This window comes from Melospiza melodia, chromosome 19, assembly GCF_035770615.1.
Source record: "Melospiza melodia melodia isolate bMelMel2 chromosome 19, bMelMel2.pri, whole genome shotgun sequence".
NCBI lineage: Eukaryota > Metazoa > Chordata > Aves > Passeriformes > Passerellidae > Melospiza > Melospiza melodia.
In genome coordinates, this window is record NC_086212.1 from 11,254,858 (window position 1) to 11,273,004 (window position 18,147).

Below are 18,147 nucleotides of genomic sequence, written 5' to 3' on the forward strand. Positions count from 1 at the left end.
AAAATTATACAGCTGGAGATGTGCTTGAAGGATATTGATTGCACTTCTGGCTTGTGTTAGTTAACTCCAGCTCATGCAGAATTAGTTTTTAGCTCCTGGTAGCTGCTCCTGACACACTTGAGCCAAGGCACAACACCCTTATAAATGGTGTGGAGTTCTGGGGTCAGCACAGAGCACAGCTCAGGAAACACCTTCCTCCACGCAGCCTGTTGCAGGGCAGCAGGAAAGTGATTAAATCTTCCCTGAGATAACATGTTCCTGACCCTACACCATACAAAAACCATGTGCTCACTCATTTCTCTTGGCTCAGGCCCTGCTCTCAGTGATGGCTCTGGCTGTGGTGGTGCCTTGGTAGGAAGTACTGCAAGGAAATGGGTCTTTCTCCATTGGCCATATGTTGCTTTTCCTGGAGTGAGGAGAGCTCCTTACATTTCTCAGTGTAATAGACTAGATAAAACCAGAGAATTTATTCACAGGAAGCAGAATGTGTCTGTGTCACTGCTGAATTACTCTCTCCTGGCTGTGGGATGCTTCCCTGTGCTCCTGCTGTAGGTTCAAAGGCTCTGTATAGACAGGAAAACTCTCACTTGTAACTTGCAGAATCTTTGTTCAGATTTAGGCACTGGGTTCCCTCATCGAGATAAGTTGTTTGGAGCCCATACGTTGAATTTGTTCTCAGATTTCTTTTAAGCTCTTCCTGTCCCTCCAAGCCTCCAAACCCCTTCTGCCACTCTACAGCTTGCTTGAAGAAAGAGCTTGTGGTTTCTGGTGGCAGCTTTGGGCAAGCTCCTCATGGTCCTGCAGTTTTTAGGGAGGCAAAAGCAAAACCCTCAGTGGAACTGGGATGCCTGTAGCGGGTGCAGATGGATAACAGCATGGCTGAGGTCGTGTTACTACATGCAGACTCACAGAAGATTGGAGCAGGAATGCTACAGGCTGGATTCTTTTTTTTTTTTTTTTTTCAGTTTTCTCTGCATTCACTGGTCGTGGTTTAGATTTAAAATAAAAAGTCTCTTCTGCCTCAACACCTCTTATTTGAGAGCATGTCACTGTGACCAGCTTTGTGAGGCCGAGCCAAGAAGCACCAGTGCGAGGCTCAAAAACCAGTAAAATTCAAAGAGGGATCAGAGCAGTAAAGGAATGGCAAATGTCCAGGGATGTTGAAATTTATGCTTAGAAAAAGCTCTTAAATGGAAGAAAGGCTTCACCACTCAAGCTCAGTTCTAGCTGTTATAAATCTTTTCTGGGAGCAGAGTATTCCTCAGCCACCCGTGGGGGTTTCCACTGGAAATGTTTGCTCTGGTGACTCTCAGGTGAGGTGTTAGGCCAGATGGGACTTGTGTCCAGTTCAAATTAGTAAATATGGCTTTTTTTCTTGAGTGTGGCCGAAAAGAGATGGCATCAGGGAAGGAGTTTAAGTTGTTAACCTCAACTTTTTGGTTAACCTCTAAATTAAACGTTTAGCAACCCTAACCCTCTGTCTTTTTCTTCCTGTTGCTGGATAAAGACCCTTAGAATGCCCTGTCTTTAAACTAGTTCCATTGCTTCTTGGAAAACTTCAGATCCCCTCAGTTACAGGTAGCCTAAGTATGATTTCAGTCTTCAAACTCTCTTTGACTGCACAGTCAACAGGAGGCCAGTTCAGACTGCAGAAGGGTCATTTTTTCTGCGTGGTGCTCTTGAGTCTGTGCCACAAAACCCACGTGCTAACTGTGATTTCACTTTCCTTAATTGCATTTTGGAAGGGAGATTAATTATATTGCCACTAGAGGGATTACAGATATTAGACTGGCCCAAGTGTTTTGCCCTGAAACTCTTGTGGGGGTGGGAGAAAGTTATTTTCCTAATCTGTGCCCTGCTTTCCTTGTTAACTCTTTTTACGTATTTACAGGTGCCATGGGGTGTAAGTAGCTAATTAAATATGGCATTTGATAAAGTTGAAGGAAGTTTTAATTCCTGTCCTGTGGAGCGTTGGTCTCCCCCACATAAACATGTTAGTTAACGATTACTGCAGAGCAGAAATATTTTCAAAGGTGGCTGTTCCCAGCGGAACCTACTCATTTTCAAGCACGGTTTAAAGGGCAAAGACTGTCTGTTCTCTTGATAAGAATTTGTTTTTAAAGGTTCTATTTAGCTTTTAAAGGCTACATTCATCCGCTTGGAGATAAGATCTTGCATTAAGTGGGGAAACCGGGGGAAAGGTCTCCAAAGAGACGGGCGAGCAGGAAGGGGTTAAAAGATGCCTGAAAGCGCTTTAGGAAATCTTTCTGACTGAATGGGTTTGGCGGCCGTGCTTCAGTGCTGCCTCACCATGTGGAACCGGGCACCTCTCACCGCCCTGGCTCTCAAACCCTGATGTCACGACAATGTGATCCCCGGGAAACAGCTGGCACTGGATGCTCCCGATGGCGCGGGGCAGGAAAGGAATGGCAAAAATGGCAAATCCTCCCCTTCCCGATGCTCGGAGCCAGCAGAATTCCCGGAGCAGCACCTGGCTGGAGGGCTGCCAGTGCCCCACTGCCTGCAGAACCCTGACCATAAATCCATATGTACACTTATATCCATTTATACGCTTAAATGCATATATCCACTTATATCCATGGTGGATATAAGTGGATATATATAAATAAATATATATATAAATAAATATAAAATATATAAATATATAAATACATAAATATATAAAATATATATTAATATATATATAAATCCATACATACACTTATATCCATTTATACACTTAAATCCATATATATACTTATCCATCCATGGTGGATATAAGTGGATATGTAAATATATGAAAAATGTATAAATATATATATAAATATATATAAAATATAAATAAATAAATATAAATAAATAAATAAATAAATATATATATATCCATATATACACTTCTATCCATGGTTCTCCACATACAGTAAGAGGGATCTTTCAAAAGCCCCTGAAAGTGCTGAAATCAGTGTAATTGCAGAGCCTGGCTGGTACTCACCATGCGGAAATTCAGTTTGTGGAGCTACATATTTGAGCCACATACATCACAATGGGGTGGTTTTTTGGTTGTTTGTTTACTTTTTAAAGCTTTTCATACTTAAGACAGTAGCTTTTCCAAGGACTGGTACCTCCTAGGACTGGTACCTCCTAGGCTGTCCACAGAAAATAGGAAACAAAGAGGATGGATGGTATGATGCAAGGAGCAAATGCCCAGCAGCAGCCTGTGAAGATCTGGACATGCTTTAAAGCTTGTTTTGCATCCTGGGGGGGTTCAAATACCGCAGCAATCCAACTGTTCGGAGTCCAGACCTGGTCTCTTGGTATGTCCTGTTTTAAAGATGCAGGCTTGTCCAGTTCAGGCACAACATTTCGTGCATATTATTTAATTATTGGATTTTAAAACAGTCTGTGTTTGTCAGAAAATCAAAGCAGTGGTCTGATGAGTTAATTTATATATTGGTCTGTATTTATGTTCAGGTTTTTATCTGTAAAATGTCTTCCCCCCCAGCAGCATATAAAGAGCTGGCAGTGCATGTGTCACACCACGGAGGGGTTGTCCATGGGCAGCCAGGGGATGGCAGAAAGTTGGGTTATCGCTGAGCTGCTGCCTTCCCCCTTAGGTGAGCAGCTAAAGTCATTTCCCCACAGCCATCCTTTCCGGGGAAAGTGGAACTAAAATTTTCACTGCCCAAATTAAATGAGAACCCACAGCGCACCTCGAGGAGCGCGAAGTGGGTTCGGTCAAGCCCAGTTCCCCTGTTTCGTTAATTAGTAATCGAGTTCTTCCTGCAGATAACCCGATCTATCGGTTAATGGAGTTTACCGTGCTAAAACCCCAGCGAGCCGCCGCGGGCAGCGCAGCCCAGCAGACACAATGGGCACATTGTTCCCTGGGGAGGGGGCGCCATCCTTCACCCCACTCCTCTGGGGCCGGGGGTTTGCAAAGGGTTAACCGGGGCCGGGGGGTTCCCGGGGCGGTGAAGGGTTAACCGGGGCCGGGGGTTCCCGTGAAGGGTTAACCGGGATACGGGGCCGGGGGTTCCCGTGAAGGATTGACCGGAGGCGGCGGGGCCGGGGGTTCCCGTGAAGGATTAACCGGGATACGGGGCCGGGGGTTCCCGTGAAGGGTTAACCGGGATACGGGGCCGGGGGTTCCCGTGAAGGGTTAACCGGGGCGGCGGGGCTGCCCGGCCCCTCCCCGCAGCCGGGGCTGAAGTAGCGCGGCGGCGGCGGAGAGGGGCAGAGCCGAGCGGAGCGGGGCCAGCGGAGCCGGTGCCGCAGCGCTGCCCGGCCCCGCCGAGCGAAGATGGCGAAGGCGGCGGAGCGGGGCGGTGTGTGGCTCCTGTCCCTGCTGTCCCTGCTGCCGCTGCCCGCCGCCGCCCGGCCGCCCGCCTCCTTCCCCAGCGATGTGAACGGGCACAGCCTCCACCCGCCCTACTTCAACCTGGCCGAGGGCACCCGCATCTCCGCCACCGCCACCTGCGGCGAGGAGCCGGCGGGCGCCGGCAGCCGGCGCGCCGTGGAGGATCTGTACTGCAAGCTGGTGGGGGGCCCGGTGGCCGGGGGGGACCCCAACCAGACCATCCAGGTACGGCCGGGCCGGGGATGAGGGCACGGAGCCCCCCTTTGTGCGCCGCTGAGGGCAGCGGGGCCGGGCGGGCAGGGCCCCGCTCCCCGCGGGTGCTCGCACGCATCCCCCGGGCCGAGCGGCCGCGGCTGGGTCGGGGCTGGGGGCTCTGGTTGTGGGACAAGCAGGGAGGGCTGGTACCGGGCATCCCCCGGAGCAGCGGGGCTGGGGGCACGCACGTGTTCGGGCTCTCTCCCAGCCCTGCCGAGAGTTGCTCGAACGGAGCGCGGCTCGTTCTTTTTAAAGTTGTGGGTTCTTTGTGTTTATAAAATCGCGGGCAAACCAGCACCTAAATTCCCTTTGGTAGTCAGGGAATCGTTACGGTAAATCATAGTCATTACTCTGATGCATCTCAAACTGATAATATTTACATTGATGTGTTTTAACTCGGTGCGTTCGGTGGGGCATTGGGATGAGCAGAGGGGAAAGTTACAAGAGTGGATTTTACAAGCCAGTGTCAGGTGATTTATCTCAGGGGTCCCATTTTAAGCTGCCCAGAGGGAGCTTGCAGCCAGGAATGCGGACGGTAAAAGCTGCAGCGCAGTGAAACAGCCATGGCTCCCTTGAAGGGAGGAAAGAACAGTTGTAAAGGGGCTTGTAAAACACCGCGTTTAGTTGCAGGAACTCCAGAGCCAGTGTCCCCCCTGAGGGCAGCCCAAGCCGGGAAGAGCAGCTCTGATTTGAAATGCTCCTGCAGCCTGAAGCCAGCCATGGAGCCACCAGCTGCTGCTCTGACTTTTCTGCTTGTGAGAGTTGTGAGAGCCGTGGTGCCACTCACCTGTTGCAGTGGTGTTTTCCCTGTTGTACATAACAAGGACGAGCAAAGGAAAACTGTCAGTTTCTCTGACCAAGCCTTTCTCAGCCTTTCGGTGGGGGTGGCTTTGTTACAAGATCATCTCTGAAGCATTTTTCTCATTCTGGCCCACATTCTCCTGAGTTAGTGCTGCACTAGGAATTTTCCAGCCATTGTGTGGTTGTGACACGGAATTTTGCTGTCTGTGTGGTATAAATGGTTGAAGATGTCACTGGATGGCAAAAACCTGACGTATCCTCCTGCGAGCTCTGCCACCTTTTAAAGCCATGTCTCACTTCACTGCATTGTAAAATAGAAGTTTTGCCTGAAGTCCCCATGTCTCACTTCCCTGCCCTGTAAAATAGAAGAAGTTTTGCCTGAAGTCCCAGTAGCAGGAGGCTTACAGGGACCTCCATGTAGTAATTCTGCCTCCAGTGAGGCAGAGGAGTAAGGAAAGGTGAAGAAGTAACTTCTGCTCTGTGCGCTTGCAAACAAATATGTGAACACTGTGCCAGGCAAAACGGGGAGGATAAGGCTGCTTGGAGAAGCTGGCAAATGTGGGTGTGCATTTATCACTCCACGTGTGTCCATCTGTGCTCTGGCCACCCTGCTAGCTCAGCATGACACGCAGCACTAAGGATGCTGCTGACTGAAATAACCCCTTCAGGCTGTCCCAGCTCTGGGGGCAGCCCCAGCGTCCCCCCCAGTGCCAAACACAGCTCCCGAGCTCTGGAATTCTGCAGCCACCCCCTCCTGTCCCCTGTGCAGCTCTGGCACACGGGGGCTTTGATCTGAGCACCGCTTCCCAGGCCAGCGGGCTGCACTCAGTCTGAAAGCTTTAGAAAATCCCTTTTGTAGTGGCTCCTTTCCATGACCACAGGCAGCACCTAGAAGGGAGGGGAGGAAACAGGAGGCATCAGAGCAGAGGTCAGAGTTCCCAGTTCATCCCCTTCGGGGGTCCTGGCACCACCCGGTGACTGAAGCAAGGAGGGAGGTGGGAGGGAAGTGTTCAATTTGAGCAGGCTGAAACAACAATAATGAGCTCCACATGCATGTCCTCGCTGCCTGCTGTCCCACCAGCCCAGAGCCCCTGCCCCCCTCCATTCACCTGCTCATTGCTGTGTGATGTGCTCTGGCATAAGGAGTTGTCATCAGGAATACTGGAAAAATGCCACTTGGGACCTTCCAAGGGACATCCACGTGCTGTGGTGGTGAAGGGACATTTGCTTGGTTAAAGACCTGGGATAAACATTAATTTAGTTGTCTAATAAATTAGTTGAGTTAGTTTTCTGTTTTCTGCTGGTTTAATTTGACGTTATGGAAGGTTTCAGAAAAAGGGAGTTCACTGACTTCTAAACATGATGGTCTTAAAATGTCAATAATCATTAAGTTTTCTGAAGCAAACTGCCTTAAAGACACTTGCAGTGGTTTTGGCACAGCTTGTGGGAAGGCTGTAAACCTTTTCAAGGAGTTTCCTTTGCTTTATTCAGGGCTTTTTGGCAGGAGGCTGCATTTCCAACTGTGGGGGGCTTTTCAGTCTGGAAGGATGTGAGGCACAGCAAGGCTGAGGTGTGCTGAAAGGGACTTGCCCTGGAGGTTTGCTTCCCTTGTCTCATTCGCTCCTCATATGGGCCAGCCCTGCTTTAATGATAATGTCTGGAGGATAAGGCAGAAGAGAGATCATAGATTTCTTTTTTTGTTTAAGCTTTACTGGGGGTGCTGTCTTCCAAGGCAGACAAGCCTGCAAAGGCAGAGCTGTGTGCTCGTGTTGCCCATCCCACCCTGTGCCTGGGGGCTGTTCCAGAGCCAGCAGGGACGGTGCACTGCTCCTCAGGGTGGGGCAGGGCTGCAGATTATTGTTGCAGATTACGATTGTAGCAGTGAGGCTGGTTACTGGCATTCATTACAGCAATTACAGACCTCAGAATTTAAGAATGTACAATAAATTTGAGTGATTTCAAAGCAGTGCTGCTTGTGCCTTCCTGAGAAGCCTGTTCACAGCACTGAGCTGCAAGCCCTGAGCTGTCCTTGCCAGTGTGGGCACTGACCAGAGCTCTGGCCCTCTCACACTTACAGGTGTTGATAACAGATGGAATATGGAGATGTTTCATCCCTGAATGTCTCAGAATTCTCTTTTGATACACTGTGGTGTCAGTGACCATTTGTGCTGGTGCCTCTGTATCCCGTGTTCTGTCTGGTGTGTGGCAGAAGGAATCTGATTCAGTCCTCAGTGCTCCAGGTGACCATTGGTGCTGTACCTCTCTGTAGGTGTCTCTTCTGTGTTTGCACCTATGATAGTGTTGGATTTCAGTGGTTTAGCTGGCTGAAAACACAGGTTTGGAACAAGTTGTTGCCCACAGGAAAGACACATGGTGAGACAGCCCCTGAGCAGCTGACCTGCAGGGACAGCCCTGGGAGCAGCTTGCAACAGGCAATTTGTCTCAAACAGAACTTTTTACACCGCGTTTCCTGCCCTTTCTACCTCATCCCCAGCAGCCCTGTGCTCCCTGTGGCTTTCTGATAAATCAGGTGAGGGGAGCTGCTGTTGGGTCACGGCAGGGCCAGATAAACTGGGACAAAGCCACCTGTGTCCCCCGAGAGAGGGGCCAGCAGGGTGCCCAGTTGGTCTGTATGCTCAGGGGGAACTTCAGAGCTCCCAGTGCCCTGAGCAGGATCAGGCCTTGCAGGTCTCTGGAAGCTGCCCCTCATTGAAACCTCCTCCTTATCTCTCTGCCGTTTGCTCTGATAGTGGCAGTTTTATGTTCTCTGAGCTGCCCTGCAGTTCCCTGTATTGCTGAAGTTCTTTTGGCCATACCTTTGTAGTGTCCACCCCTGAACTGCTCTGGCTACCTGCAGTCTCTGCTAAGCCTACTGCTCACAGTTGCTTTTTAATTAAAATCCTCTTGCTGATGTCAGAACTTCCCTGTAGAGAACCTGACCCAATGTGCAGGAGCCTGAGCTGCTCTAAAACACAAATAGCTGGAAATGATTCTGGTCAGGTTTAGGTTTGGCTCTAATGAAAAACTAATGAGCACCTGGTGCATCAGAGAGGATAATCACACTTTGAACAGCAAACCTGCTTCAGCTGTGGATGTGTTCCCAGCCCAGCAGGGACAACAGCAGCATTATGAATGTGGAGCAGCTGATCCTAATTTTTACTCCTCTCTTACTCAGCTTGAAGTGACTGTCTCCCATCAATGTGAAGTCTGGGTTCAAAATGGTTTTTACATCTGTGGCAAGAATTTAAAGTATGAAAGCACTTTATATTTTTTTTTTTTTGTTGTTGTTGCTATTTATCCCTGTTTTGTAACCTTGCCTCACTTCCCCCCCACCTCAGTGTTGTGCTGAAATTTCCACACAACCTGTTGCACCGGTTCCCATTAAAGGTTTGAGCTTGGAGAGTTGGGTCAGTTTTATCTGGTCTGCTCTCCCTCCTGGCTCAAAGCATGTCCAAACCAGCCTTGTGACCTCTCTGTACACTGAGTGCTCCCTGCATCTATGTCAGCCTTACCTGGACGGCTTTAGCTCCCCTTTTCTTTGGCCTTGTGCTTACCCTCATTTTTGGAGGAATTAATTTAAAAGTGTTATTGTTCGGGATAACTTGTATTGCATTTTTGTCTGTAAGTAATAAAATATGTGGTAGTGGGGAATAATGCTGTGAAATCTTTCATTTGCACTGAGATTGCTCCAGAGTTTGGAGGGTCTGGAAAATCAGATGCTCTGTAGTGGCCCTGCCTTGCCTCAGCCCTGGCAGGGGCAGGAAGGGGATTGCCTGTCTTGAGATCTTGTACCTGGTGCAATATTAACACTGGCTGCAGCTGGGGCAGGCAAGGGCAGCATTCCTGCCTGGGGATAACTGTGCCTTTAAAAGGAAAACTGCCTCTAACGCAGCTCCCTTCCAGGCTGTTTGTAGCAGCGATTCAAGTGACACAACAGTGGCTCCACACAGCAATTTGCCAGTTTTCAGGGGGCTTTGCAGGTTTCTTTGAGCGTGGGTCAGATTCATTTGTCCTTTAATGAGAGAGAAAGAATTGCCCCTAACAGCTCAGGGCTTTGTCTGATCCTGCTCAGGAGGTGCTGTTGCAGTTGTGGGGTTGTTTTCTCTGGCAGCGTGTCCACGGAGCTGACAAAGCCACCCCAGGCCACAAAAGCAAGGCAGAGAAGTGGTGGCAGTCCCTGGCCAGCTGACAGCTGGGGCTGTCCCTTTCTGGCCTTGCATTGCAGCATCAGCAGCAAAAGGAACTTGGCTGCGAGACTGAGCTTGAAAATGCAGCTGAAAGAGCTATATTGTGAGCTCAATAGGTGGGCAAGAAACACACTGCAGGGAGCTGGGCAGAGGAGCTGCCAGTCTGAGACCATAGAAATGACTGAATGGTGCTGGGCAGGGCTATGTGAGAGTGGCAGCCCCAGCACAGGAGCTGCTGGCCATGGAGTCTGAGCCTCTGCTCTCCACTGCAGTGCAGCTTCTCCCTCAGACACTCCTGCCTCTGGTAACCTTTGAGTCTGGGATCCTTTGTCCGTGTTCACTGCACGTCTGAAATTCAGAAGGGATGCTGCTCTGAGCAGCCCAGATTCTACACTGTGTGGTTGTGGGGGTTTTGAACCTTTTCATGTGCCTTTTTGCATCCACACTTTGAATTGGTGCAGACAACATGTTCTGTATCTTGATTGGCATTAGCAGGCTGCATTTTCTGAATTGAATGAAACCCTCTGTTTTCTGAATTGCTGTGATACCTGACTGCTCTGTGCCACATTTTTCTGGCCATAATTAAATGTTGTTTTTTGTACTTTCTGCCAGGGCCAGTACTGTGACATCTGCTCCTCTGCAAACAGCAACAAGGCCCACCCCATCACAAATGCCATCGATGGGACCGAGCGCTGGTGGCAGAGCCCCCCTCTGTCCCGGGGGCTGGAGTTCAACCAGGTCAACGTCACCCTGGACCTTGGACAGGTAACACAAATCCTTTCTTCTTTGTGTTGGTGAGGAACTGCTTTTCTGCTTCTGAAATCCTTTAGTGGACCTCGCTGGAAGTGTGGAACAAAATCCACTCGTTTAATGACAGGGTTAAGTTTGGTTAAAATAGAGAAGGGAAAACTTCTTGTCTGTCATATTAACTACATTGTGCTCTTTGTTGTTATTATTTAGATTTTCCCTAAAAGCTGAGTCTCCTGTGGAAACTCATTAGGTTATGCAGGTACCATTCCCCTTAGAGGGTACCTGCCTCTCAAATGGGGACACTTAGCAAAGCCTCACCCCAAAATGGGAAAATAGAGCCCTGAGAAATTCAAGGCTCTGAAACTTTTAACTGGTGTGTTTACAACTTTCTAAAAAACAGCAAGTCCCTGCTGAAGGTCTTCCTATAAAAGACAAAGGGTGACAATGGATGTTTGCTCTCTAATGGTGGTAAGTCACAGGAGTCTGTGGATGGGGCAGTTTTGGAGGTCCCCTCTCCCCAGCGGACCTGTTTGTTGTGGTTGCTCAGCAGCCTTTTGGGGGCTGAGTCACAGCCCCTTTGGGAGTTTGCTTTGTTTTGTAGGGGTTTCGAGATTTTTCAGATACCAAAACTTTACCGTGACTTCTCAGGTGGGTCTTTCACTCTCTCTGCTAGAGTAAAGGCTCATTTGTCAGTGCAATTTGCTCGGTGCCTGACTCCAAATTTGCATCCAGAGGTGGCCAGTCTGCATTGATGGTGTACCCTTCAGTTAGGTGCCTCAAACACACACTTGAGTCCCCAGGACTGGCTCTGCTCTGCTCCCCGCCTTGCTGTAGCACTCGTTTGGAGTCTGCAAATTATGGAGCCAAACACCCTTCATAAATTTGGTCTCTCCATGAGTGCCAGCTGTCTCAAGCTGTGCTGTACCAGCAGCAGTGAAATATCTGCTGCTGACCATGGAGTCTGAGCCTCTGCTCTCCATTGCAGTGCAGCTTCTCCCTCAGACACTCCTGCCTCTGGTAACCTTTGAGTCTGGATCCTTTGTCCATGTTCACTGCATATCTGAAATTCAGAAGAGATGCTGCTCTGAGCATTCTGCACTGGGTGGTTGTGGGGGTTTTGAGTATTTTCATGTACCTTTTTGCACCCACACTTTAAATTGGTGCAAACAACACATTCTGTGTCTTGATTGGCATTAGCAGGCTGTATTTTCTGAAATGAATGAAACCCTCTATTTTCTGAATTGCGTGACACCTGACTGCTCTGTACCACGTTTTTCTGGCCAGTATTAAATGTTGCTTTTTGTACTCTCCATTGCAGCGCAGCTTTGTGTGGGCAAAGCCTGCTGGAGCTGAGCCCTCCCCAGCAGAGGTGGCATCTGCTGTGTCTGTCTTTTAGAAACATCCCAGCTGGCAGGGATGTGCACGGCTGTGCACTCACTCCCCTGTGACCAAGGGCCAGCCTGCAGTGGAGCTTCTCCTCCTCTTGTTCCTGTCCCTGGCAGCTCTCTGGCTTTGGGCCAGAGCTGACCCAGCTGCCCAGTGTGCCTGCAAGCTGCTGGGCTTGGCTCACCCGGGGGTTTGCAGCCTTCAGAGCTGCTGTGCTGGGAGCCAGAACCTGGAGTCATTTGGGAGTTAAAACTGTGTTAAAACTGAGCTGGTCTACATTGACATTCTCTCTCTTGAGTCTGTTTGCCCTCAGAACCCAGGCAGGTGGGATTGCACCGTCATTTCTGCAGGAGTGATATCAGAATTTGCATGTGTGGTGCTGGTGGCAGATGCTTCACCTGGTGTGAAATGTTTCTGCCATTTTCTCTGGGCTCACAGACCCTCTGCTTCCCTGTCACCTTTGCAATACGTGATAAACCCAGCTGGTGCCAAAAGCAGCACAAGCCTAAATAAATCTTCAGCTGGTTTTAGTGGCTTTCCCTTCATACACGGCCTCATTGCATGTAATTGCTATAATCACCTGTTTATGCTCCTGGTGAGAGTTCTTTGCTTTTAACTGCTTTGTTTTGGTAGGTCAGGCAATAGAAACAGATTAAATGTGAGAGAATCGCCAATTTCCTCCTTTTGAAGTTGACTCTGGTTGAAAGGATAGAGGACAGGGAAGTTCTTGGGCCCCAGTGTGGTCAGCAGGGCAGGTGCAGGATCAGGCCATGTACCTGGCAGCCAGGCTTCCCAAATTCCTGGGATTCCAGTGAGAGCTGCACAGGTAGCAACGCCCTCCTAGGCAGGTCTGACAGCAGGGCATTTTTTGGCTGGCAAACAAAGCCTCTCCTTGCTCTGTGTATCAATCCAGAGAGCTCTTGGACCAATTAATGTTTAATTTAAGGGACTGACAGCCACTAAAAGCCTTTGTCCCTATGGGAGCTCATAGTGCCTGGGGTGCTGGTGGCACTGGGGGCACCCAGGGCTGGCACAGGGGTTGTGGTGTCAGTCCCTTCCTTTGCTGCTCTGCTTTCCTGCTGCCTCCATCCCTCTCCAGCCATAATTACCAGCTGGAATTGGCTTTCTCCAGCCTTTGGCAAGGCTGTGGCAATTGGGAGAGGGGCAGTTCATTAAGCAGCCTGTTGCTCTTTGCTTTTTGCTGGTTGGGAGCTCGCTCTCCTCACAGGGGTGTTAAAATCCTGTGGGAAGGAGAGAAGGAGGAATATTCACAGCCAGCAAATGAGCTCCAGCATGGCTTGGGCTGGCCACCCAGCTGGTGTGAGGATATTGAACACTCTCCTCACAGCCTAAGCTTAATGGCTTCATCAGCAAGGTGGGTCAGGGCTCCCACCATGGCTGGGGAAGGGGCTGTGTGCAGGTATCTGCTGGGGCTTGGATGGGAATTGCTCCTGCTGGTACCTTGTCTGTTCCTGCCTCCTTGGGGAGGAGAGATTCTTCTTGTCAGAATTGGTGGGGGAGAAAGACTACAAGAGAAGAAGTCACTTGAAGGTTTCCATGTCTTAGTGCCAGAAAGATGATGAGCAGTGCCAGGGAGGAAAGCTAAATGGATTTGAGGAGATGCTGAGGAGTGTGGAGAGGGAATTTTTTTTTTCTTGCTTTTAATTATGGCCTTTTGCTTAGTATATTTAGGATAAATGGCTGGGCCACTGCATGAATTTGGTGTAAAATACATCATGGCACCATAAAGCACAGCTCAGGTTTTGGAGTAGAACTGAGAAGACGCTGCTGTCACTGGACAATCTGGATTTGTCAAAATCCCAAAAAGTGGCTGTCCTGCCTGGCTTGGAGGGCAGAGGTCCGTGTTGTGGTGGAGGCTCCTAAAGCTGCTGTGCTGCTGCTCAGCTCCAGGCTCTTCTCCTGCCAGCTGAAATGGGAACGTGCCTCTGCTGCAGAGGGACAGGACACCGTGACTCACAGCCACCATGGGACCTGTCCCCTGTGATCCTGCTGTGATTAAATGCCACAGTGGGTGGAGGGGGAGGAAGGGCTGTGATGGAAGATTCTTTTTTTTGTCTTTCCCCCCCACCAAAAAGGTCGTTTGAGTCAGAGCTGACAAGGTTTAGGCAAACATGAATGGCTGGCTCCCTGCCAGAGCCTGACATCTTCCTTGCATGAAGGTGAAGCCAGGCCAGCCCTTCCTTGAGATGTTTGTGGATAGTTGGTGCTTTATGATAAACTCTGGGGGAGGAATGCTTGCAGTCATGCAAGAGCAGGAGCTTCGTGCCAGTGCTTGCTTGGGGTTGATTCCTGCAGTGGGAGCGTGGCTGGGCAGCAGCCCCCATCTCCTCTGCTGGCCCTGGGGACACCAGGGAGCAGCAGGATTCCAGACTGAAGCTGTGCAGAGAGTTTTGGGTGATAGCCCAGAGGTATTTAGTTGCCTGACAGAAACACTGACATCCATTCACTTCTGCTGAGCAGAGAGAAGCCTCCTCCTTTGGAGACCTCCAGAGCTCCTTGGATGCAGCTCCCTTTGGACTTAGGAGGAAAGGGAGTTGCATTTATTGGTAATTCACAGAGGTGGAAAGGAAATGAAAGGAATTGTGAGCCACACTCCAGGGCCAGTGCCAGGATGGGGTTTGTAGTCACTGGGATGTGTCACAGCAAGGGAGTAATTGATAACTTTTGGGGTGCTTTGAGAAGAACCTCTTGAGTTTTCCAGTAATTGCAAGGGGATCTGCCAGAGCTGCTGCGTTTTCTGGCCTCTGAACAGGTTAACCTGTGCTTGCCAGGCTCGCCCAGCTCCAGAGTGAAGGTGTTGATACACAAAACACACCAGGTGCTTCAGCCCTTGGCAGCAGGCTGCTGGTCTCTCAGTGTGAGACTTGGCTCTGGAGGAGCTGGGTGTTTTTCCTGTGGTGGATTTTCAGGACATTTTCCTGCTTTCTTTCCCTTTGGCCCTGCAGACGTGGTCCCTCAGGACCAGCTTTGCACAGTGGTTTGATGTGCAGGATGCCTACAGATGTGCAGGTGTAGCTGAATGCCTGACTTGCATGAACAGCCCAATCCTTGCTGTGTGAGCTGTGTTCTTGTTAATGAGTATTAAATTCTTGTTTATCTTTGGCAGATCTGGACTGGGTTAGATGTGGCCTAATGCTAAAGCAGCACCACTGATCCAGAGCATAGTGCCTTGTGTGTAAAAACACTGAAATTTTCTTTCACCTCAGTTTCTTACCTCCCATTTAGTTGAAATAGGGGTGGGAGCTGCTGGTGGAGGTATCCAGGAGCCCTCTGTGAAGGCAGCTGGAAGGAAATCCCTGCAGACTCATGGGCTTGAGGCTCACCTCCCTGTTCCCAGCAAAAGCTTTCAACGTGAGGAGGAATCTGATGTTCATTCTCTGGCTTAATTAATTGAAAAACCCCTCTTGAGGGAGTTACCTCATGAAATCCCAAGAGAGCACTCAGGGTTCTTCATGAATAAAGATGATGTCCTGGAGGCTGCTTGGTGTGGGATAGGGGGTGATGGTCATCCAAGCATTTCCAGCTGAAAACTGTTTAAATTTCTCCCTTTTTTCACTTTGTTCCTTTTGCAACTTCATTTCTGTTGCTTGGGAGCCCTTACAGCCTCTGGGTGATGAAGCTGCTGCTCACATTTCCCTCAAGGGCACTCTTGTTCATTCTTGCTGTGCACAGGGGGAAAGTTGAAGTCTCTTTTTTCCCTTCCCTTCACTGGGGATATATCCTGCAGCATTTTCCTCAGCGCTCACCCCTGGAAAATGCACAGTGTCCATTTCTCTCATTTTACCTGCCTGGTGTTTTCCATGGAGCATTGCATGAATGGGTCAGGATTCCAGATTTTTTTTTTTTTGGTACATGTTTTTTTACTTTTCTTAGCTTCTCTTACTGCTGAGGAGTAGCTATTTGGTATTTACTCCTCCTTGGTCCTCACTGTGCTGGGGCACCACTGTGGGAAAGGGGTAGGAGAGCTTAGTGACATTTATTGTGAGCTTCTGCACCTTAAATAAAGGGCTGGGGCGTAAAATCTCTAACAAAGACCTTCTTTCTCCAAATTGTTCTCTGGCTGTTGCAGCAAAAGCAGCATTAAAAATAAAGCACATTAAGTAGGCTGAGCAGAAATCTTTTTTACTTTCAGCAGCTGAGCCTGTGGTCTCTTCTCCTGTGTAGAGTCCTCTCCAATTGCCATAGAATCCTTCAAAAGTAACTCAGGATCTTTGTAGGTTTTAGAACTGTAGCTCCCTGATCTGAGATGGTCTGTGGCTCACATTTAACTGCAGAGAGTGTTCAGTGCTGGATGTGGAATAGAAGCGAGCTGTACATTTGTAATTCTTCTGGGCCACAAAAGGTGTGACTGGGAGAGCGTGCAGCACTGGGAGCTGGCACCCAGCCCAAGTGGATGGATCTTCTCTCCCCATTTATTTCACACTTTATTGTTTAAATTAACTTAGCTGTGAAGTCTCTTCTGTTTCTTCAAAGCTGCGGTTCCCCTGACCTGCACCAGCAACTATTGAATTTTTTTTTTTTCGTTTCTGGTGCTGGTTTTTGCTATCAGTCAGCACAGAAAGGTCGAGAAGGGCCATGTGCCAGCTCCCCCCAGATTCCTGGCTCCAGGGGCTGCGTGGGAGCCGCTCAGGTGAGCGGGGAGGGAGAGGCTGGTTGTTAATCAAGTGGGGATCTGTCTCCTCTGGCAGCCAGAGCAGAGCCATCCTCTCCTTTTCAAACAGCCCTGCCAGATTGGATGCCAAGCTCCAGAGCAGCCAGGGCTGGAACTTCTTTCCTCTTAGTTGCTTGCTGTTAAAGGAAAAGATGTGCAAAATACTGGTGTGGGGTAAATCACTGGTGACACGTGAATTTTAATTGTATATTATGTTTATGCAAGTTATGAACCAAACCAGTGCTGCCTAAAATCAGTCTTCCAGGGCTGCAGTGAGTAGGATTTCCCTTGTAGCATGTGAATCCCCAAAGACCTGCCTTGGCTCACGTGTGCCAGGCTGAGCACAGGGAGGCTCTGGGCAGGTCACTCAGCGTTGTGGCACCTTCTGTGGCCTCGGGAGGTTGTTTCTGCCTGTTCTTTGCATCTCATACAAATGACCCTTGTGCTTCAACAGCTTAATCTTCCCAGAGGCTGTGCTTGCTCTGCCCAGACCTGAACCAGGTGTTAAAATAAGCCTCAGCCTCTCCCCCACCCCCAGAGCAGCTCCAGGTAATGACTGATGAAAGGATAATTGCTGGTTCTGAGAAAAGCATGCAAGATTTCCATTCTAGTTTCTCCCGAGGTGTTGTTGCCTATTTATAAACCTTGGTGTGATGAGAAACAAAGAGGCTGACAGTGAGCTCTCCTGCCGTGGAGCTTCTCATTCCCTCCAGCCTGTCCCTTCTTCTGAGCTCCCTGGGATTCCTCAAAGCTGGGGAGAGAGGTCAGGCTGGAGCAGGGCAGGCTTCAGTTTGTAGTGAATAGCTGGAAGGCAAGCCTGGTAATTCCTTGCTGTTCTCCTGGAAAGTGTCTGCTTGGCTGGGCTGGAAAACAAGCGTGCCTTGGCTGGGGTGTGTGTGTGTGGCTCCACGTGCTCGGGGTCAGCCCTGGCTGTGCCAGGGGAGGTAAATCAGACTGGGACTGTCTGGGTCAGCCCCTCTTGGTGCTGTTTTCCTGGTGCAGGGGAATGGTGCAGGGAGCTTTTTGGGGAGGTCTCTATAGCCAGAGAGGTGACAGCTCTGACATGCAGCATGCTGGCGTCACATCGAGTGGTTTAGCATTTTCTGTTTTGCTCTGTCCCACCTGCAGAATAGGATTACTGTGTTTTATCTCCATCATTTTCTGTGCAGGAGCCTGTGTAGCGCCAGCCCAATCAATGATTCCTTGAGTCAGGCTCTTGGCTCTGTGCAGCCCTTTTCCTGTCTGTCACTTTCTGAGCAAGTGAGAGTATCCCTCAGCCCTGTGGGTGCTCTGTGTCCATGAACTCGTGTCCTGCAGTCACTGCCAGCCCTGCTCTTTGGGACAGCCAGCCTCATCCTGTGGCATTGCTCAGCCAGCTCAGTTCTTGGTGCCTGTCCTGGTTGGGATGAGAAGCCCCTCAAGAGCTTTTCCTGCTTCCTGGGGCTGGGTTCCAGGAGCTGTCCTTGCCCTCCACAGCTCCAGCACAGCTATGTCCTGGCTCACATCCACAGGGCTGGCAGGGAGGATGCTAAACACGCTCTTGATCATCTGCCTACTCAGCTTTCTGCTCTTTCAAGCCTGTTCTAGCCCCCTGCACCTTTCTTTTGATGCTTTACCAAGCCTGGCTCAGCCCTGCATTCATCTCTGCCTTATCCTTTTATTACAGTCATAAACGTGGCCCTTCAGGCTGTGCCCAGCCTTGATCCTCAGTTGTTTCCTGTTTTCTGGAATCAGTGCTC

General features: G+C 49.8%; 1 protein-coding gene across 1 annotated transcript in view; it reads left to right on the forward strand.

Moving 5' to 3' along the window:
* Positions 1-4,300: 4,300 nt before the first annotated feature.
* Positions 4,301-18,147, forward strand: part of LAMA5 (laminin subunit alpha 5) — an 87,782-nt gene continuing 73,935 nt past the window's right edge. The window contains exons 1-2 of the mRNA XM_063172537.1: positions 4,301-4,582; positions 10,213-10,365. Coding sequence (XP_063028607.1) covers positions 4,301-4,582; positions 10,213-10,365 — 435 coding nt within the window. The remainder of the gene's footprint in view (positions 4,583-10,212; positions 10,366-18,147) is intronic.